This window comes from Sitophilus oryzae, unplaced genomic scaffold (genome assembly GCF_002938485.1).
Source record: "Sitophilus oryzae breed Bouriz unplaced genomic scaffold, Soryzae_2.0 scaffold_496_pilon_pilon, whole genome shotgun sequence".
NCBI classification, from domain to species: Eukaryota; Metazoa; Arthropoda; class Insecta; order Coleoptera; family Curculionidae; genus Sitophilus; species Sitophilus oryzae.
Genome location: NW_022147080.1, coordinates 2,043,442 through 2,049,441, shown reverse-complemented (window position 1 = coordinate 2,049,441; position 6,000 = coordinate 2,043,442). Strand labels below are relative to the sequence as shown.

General features: G+C 35.2%; 1 protein-coding gene across 1 annotated transcript in view; it reads right to left on the bottom strand.

The window, feature by feature from the left end:
* Positions 1-3,553: 3,553 nt before the first annotated feature.
* The window catches only part of LOC115886759 (protein-tyrosine sulfotransferase), a 250,353-nt gene continuing 247,906 nt past the window's right edge, over positions 3,554-6,000 (bottom strand). The window contains exon 5 of the mRNA XM_030906043.1: positions 3,554-4,064. Within this exon, the coding sequence (XP_030761903.1) occupies positions 3,746-4,064 (319 nt within the window). The 3' untranslated portion in view covers positions 3,554-3,745. The remainder of the gene's footprint in view (positions 4,065-6,000) is intronic.

The window sequence follows — 6,000 nt, the reverse complement described above, 5'->3', positions numbered from 1 at the left end:
TGTACTTGGCAAGTACCTACACCAATATTTACGTACTTGGCAAGTATACTATCTTTGTAAACAACATTTTTTGGCAACAAGCTTGGCGCTGACGCGGCAAGACAAGTGACAGATAACCGAACAAGGAAACCGCTTACACAACATGGCAAATATATCCCAGTAACAAATGTTTGTACAGGGTGAGTCTACAGGGTAGTTTACAAGAAATATTAAATATAAAAGTTATAGGGACGGTTAATAGTACGAGAGCTAGCAACGTCGGAAAAACAAGTATTTTAAGACGTCTGGCTCTTTGATATATTTTTTACTATGCTCTCTAGAACAGCTTGCGGCCCGTCTGGCTGCCGGTAAACGTTGCGTTCCATACTGCGCATTGAAAGAATATCCTATATTTATATTAGTCCTTTAAATTCTAGTATTGAATATAAATCGAACATGTCTCCATAGCGCAGTGCGTAGAGTTTCCGATCACGAACCGAAGATTCAGAGTTCAGATCCGGGTCAGGTCAAAGACTTTTTTATTTTTATTTTTGTTTATATTCTGATAGTAAAGTATTAAATATTTGTTTTTTTTTAATTACCAAAATTATTTAATACTTTACTATCAGAATATAAAGGAAAATAAAATAAAAAAAGTCTTTGACCTGACCCGGATTTGAACTCTGAATCTTCGGTGTGTGGTCGGAAACTCTATGCACTGCGCTATGGAGACATGTTCGATTTATATTCAATACTAGAATTTATACGACTGAATTAATAAAAAATATGGGATCTTCTTCCGATGCGCAGTAGTAAACGCAACGGGTATCGGCAGCCAGACGGGCCGCATCCTATTCCAGAGAGCATAGTAAAAGATATATCAAAGAGCCAGACGTCTTAAAATACTTTCTCGAAAACGTTGCTAGCTCCTCTTAGACTATAAGATACACATTTTAAAATGATTATGGAGTATACAGGGTGCTTCAAAAAAGTGTGGCGAATATAACATGTTTTTTTTTAAAATGCAACTCCCTATTTTTTATTTTATTTTAAGATTCTCCGTAAAATTCCATAACTATTTTATATATATGTAATGTTATATACCTAAAATTAATAGTTTTCGTAATATTTAAATTTGTTTAAACATATGTTAGATTGCAGTGTGGTAAAAAATTATCAGTGATGCCATTGCTTCTGAAGTTGGAGAACTAAAATTTGGTTGGAGAATTTTATAGAGATATAGAAAAAGACGTATGTAAAGATATTTTACTTAGATGCTATAGGGTGTTTAAAATATATGTATTTATGAATTTCAACTACTTAAAATTAAAAAATCTCAAATTTTTTAAATGGCGCACCCTATATATTATCATTTTTTTCTGATAGATTTTACAAAATTTTTCAACTTTTGTTAAGTATGTCGTATACCTATTTTTAATAGTTTGCGATTTATTCCAATTTTACCCATATCTTAAATACACCAGGGAATTCACGACTGCGAATTTAGTTTATTTGAGTAAAGTTACTTGATTTTAACTAATAATAACAATTATTACTAATTATTTAACAACTTGTTAATAAGTAATACATGTTTTTGTTTTGTCATGGCAACTATGATGTTATAGATTATAATTGTATTAAAAATATGGGTAAAAATAGAAAAAATTGGAATAAACCGCAAACTATTAAAAATAGGTATATGACATACCTAATAAAAGTTGAAGAGTTTTGTAAAATCTATCAGAAAAAATGAAAATATATAGGGTGTACCGTTTAAAAAATTTGAGATTTTTTTAATTTTAAGTAGTTGAAATTCATAAATATATTTTGAACACCCTGTAGCATTTAACTAAAATATCTTTATCATTTAACTATATATTATTATTATAGCTTATAGCATTTAACTATATATCTTTTTTTTCATCTCTATAAAACTCTCCTACCAAATTTTAGTACTCCAACTTCAGAAACAATGGCACCACTGACAATTTTTTACCACACTGCAATTTAGCATTTGTTTAAACCAATTTAAATATTACAAAAACTATTAATTTTAGGTATATAACATTACATATAAAATAAAATTATATAAGGATTCTTGCCACTTAACTGTCTTTGTCATAATGTGGATCAACCTGCTCTCACTACCGGTTTCGGAGCCCTACTCCATCATCAGGTGAGCTTGGGCAGATCCACAAAATGACAACCACAGCGCAGAGATAGTTAATTCCGACTTGTCGGAAAGTGTCTGTTAGATATTAAGTCCCGAATGGGAGATAGCGGCCTGCGTGCAATGGTAGTAGTTTCATACCACCTAGGCGAAACTATCGATAGTAAAAAGATGGTAAAAGGTACGCAGGCAGGTTTGCACGCAGGCCGCTATCTCCCGTTCGGGACTTAATATCTAACCGACACTTTCCGACAAGTCGGAATTAACTATCAGCGCTGTGGTTGTCATTTTGCGAATCTGCCCAAGCTCACCTGATGATGGAGTAGGGCCGGGACATGTCGGCCTAGAGGGAAATGAACGTGCTGATTCCCTCGCCAAAATTGGTGCAGGCTCGCCATTCGTGGGCCCAGAACCGACACTTAGCGTTCCTAAAAATCTCGCAAGAGAGCGACGTTCCGGGACTGGAATGACAGTCCCGGAATAGAACATGCCAAGAAAATCCTAGCAGGGCCATCCAAACATAGAACAGGAGAACTCCTAAAGGCCGGTAGGAATGGAGCGCGTACGCTCACTGCAGTGTACACGGGCCACTGCCGGCTGAGATCTCACCTACAGAGGATGGGACTGGTGGAAGACGCCGAATGCCGACTCTGTATGGAAGATGACGAAACAATGAAGCACGTTATGTGTACCTGCCCCGCTGGGGGCAGGACCAGGTTTGAGATGTTTGGCAAACCCATGCTAGACCTATCAGACCTAGGAGACATATCGCCCTCAGACATAACGGCCTATATTAAAAGGCTGGGTCTTGAGGGTGAACTTTGACGCTTTTGTATATTAGAGCTTGTAGAAACTGAGCCACAATAGGCCCTCGCGGCCGCAGTGGAGGGTCCAATGGGACTCACTCTTAGTCAATACAGGCTCACCTGATGAAGGAGTAGGGCTCCGAAACCGGTAGTGAGAGCAGGTTGATCTACGTGACAAACACAGCGTAGAATTAAATTTCTATATCAGCAGTTAAGTGGCAAGAATCCTTATATAATTTTATTATATACCTATACTGCAAGAAATTTGTTTTCTATTTTATTATATATAAAAAAGTTATGGAATTTTACGCAGAATCTAAAAATAAAATAAAAATAGGATGTTACATTTAAAAAAAAACATACATATGTTATATCCGCCACACTTTTTTGAAGCATCGTGTATACTTTATAATAATTTTAAAATGTATATCTTATCCTTCCTATAACTTTTATATTTAGTTTTTTTGTAAACCTCGAAACAAATGAGATAATGGACTTTACTCTATCGTTGACTCACCCTGTACAAGTACACGGGTCGTCAGAATACCGCTCAGAAGAAATGTTCCCACCCATACCCACCCAACTTTTTTCTCTTTTTAATACATTTGATTTGCCATTAAGCTGCCTACATCACTGTCTTACACGTTAAAATCCTATACACAGAGTTGACCTGTCCCGATGTGTATGTATAGTCTTTATAAATAAATTGATATCTGTTTTTAAGTATATGGTCCAATTACATTCGAAAACAGTTTTATTATACACCTAACGAACGTAAATACCACGTTTATCACGTCAAGTTGGCGTTGTCACTGGGGTCTTTGTCCAGGGCTGTGTCACCTCCGTTGTCCCAGCCCAGGCTGAACATCTCTTTGGCTTTCTTGTCCCACACACCCTTGTTCTTCTGGATGTCTTTCGTTTTTAGGGCTACTTGGGCGTCGGGCTTGCCGTAGTTGGGGGGATTGGCGTAGGGGTCGTAGCCCAACACGGAGAGCATGGGGGCTATGTCGGCCATGTCGCGGACTACGTCGTCAGGGATGTTGCCAACCCACTTGGTCAAGGCCTCGAGGTTGACAGGTTTGATCACTTGGTCGGAGGATCTCTCCACTCTGGAATAAATTGAAAGGTGATTAGTATTTTTTTTTACTTTCTTAAAGTTAATTATTAAATATTACAAACTACGTTCCACGTTTATAAACATTTGTTTTAACGTTTTTTCTGTTCGTGTGAAAGGTTTAAAGAAATAAAGAACATTATACTGTTGAGTGAAATATGTCTAAAGAACTAAGTCGCATAAGTAAAAAATGTTACAATATACAGTCTCTGGTAAAACCCTTAGATAATATAGAGGGTTGTTCAAACTGTATTCCGGAAACCTCGGCAGCATATTGTGCAGATAAAAATATTTGAAAAAGTTCGTATAAATGAATGTCCTAAAATGCTTAGTTTCGGCGATACAGGGTGTAGCAGTTTCATTTTTATTTCGATTTTTTCCAAATAATTTATGAAATAACGTCAATATTTGGATGAAAATTTGTGTCTGCGAGTTTTTTGACATGAGAAATTTGATTTTGATGTCAATATGACTCCTATACTAAAACTACCGAATGAAAAAATACATTTCCGTGATTTTTACGTAAGAAATGTCTCTTGGTAAAAATCGGTACGAGCAACCGTTCTTAATATATTTATAATGGAAATAGTCAATACATGTCATTATTGACAAAAAGTGAACATGTTGAGTAGATAGTTATTTGACTGAACTGATAAATTTTGGGAAGTTTTTATTTTTTTTAAATCATAAATTTTTCTTCGCAGATATGATGATAAAACAGTTTCTGTTGAATTTTTGGCATAAAAATGTTTCCAATTTATGATCTTAGTCTAATAACTATTTAGTCAACAATGTCAACATGTTTAATGTATGTTAATGATGACAGGTATTGATAATTTCGATTTCAAATATTACTCGTGGCGATTTTTACTAAGAGACCTTTTTTACGTAAAAAATCACGAAAATGTATATTTTTTCATTCGGTAGTTTTAGACAGGTACGGAAGAAAAGTTATTACTCTTAAACCTAGTTAAAATATGTAGGTGGCACCCTCTATAAGTAGGAGTCATATTGTCATCAAAATCAAATCTCCCACGTTAAAAAACTCCCAGACCTCAATTTTCATCCAAATATTGACGTTACTTCAGAAATTATTTGGAAAAAAAACCGAAATAAAATTAAAACTTCTACACCCTGTATCTCCGAAACTAACCATTTTAGGACATACATTTGTACGAAGGTTTTTACTTATTTTTATCTGCAGAATATGTTGCCGAAGTTTCCGGAATACAGCTCGGACAACCCTGTATAGTATATTCCCGAATTGTCCTTTCAAGAGGAAAACCTTTTTTATTATTCAATTTTGATAAAAATACATTCTTCTTAAAAAAATTGCTTGTTCTAAAATGGTTAAGGAATGCATTTTTCTCAAAATGTCAATAATCAAAAAGTTTATCCTCTTGTAAAGACAGACAATCCGGGAACATACTGTAGAGTACCGCAATTGACTCCATTTAGAGGCGGGAAGTTTAAAAATAAGACCATATTATATTATTATAAACAGCAGCCAAAACGTACTATCGTTAATGCTGACGATTCACATGTTCTATAAAAAATCACACAAAGGTATTTTTTCACAATCTATTGGAAATTTCACAATTTATTGGAAAAAATATGCAATTTGTTATTTTAAGCTGTCGAGATATTGATAAAAATATACATGCATCAAAACCGTCATGTTGTGTTGATAGACGTCGCTGCTTTAATGAATATTTAATCACAAAGATTAATTAAACTCTAAAACGCCTGCTCCAGCAAGAAGGCTTTTTTCCTGCAGGCGTAATAATAAGTGGCGCGCAGTGCAAATTAACGCAGGGTAAATTGGGGAAAATAAATGCAGACTTGGCATCACTGCGCGGGACAGCGATCGACACTGACGAAGTTAAATCACGCGTTACTTCCTTATTCCATCTCTTTTTCACACACTGGCT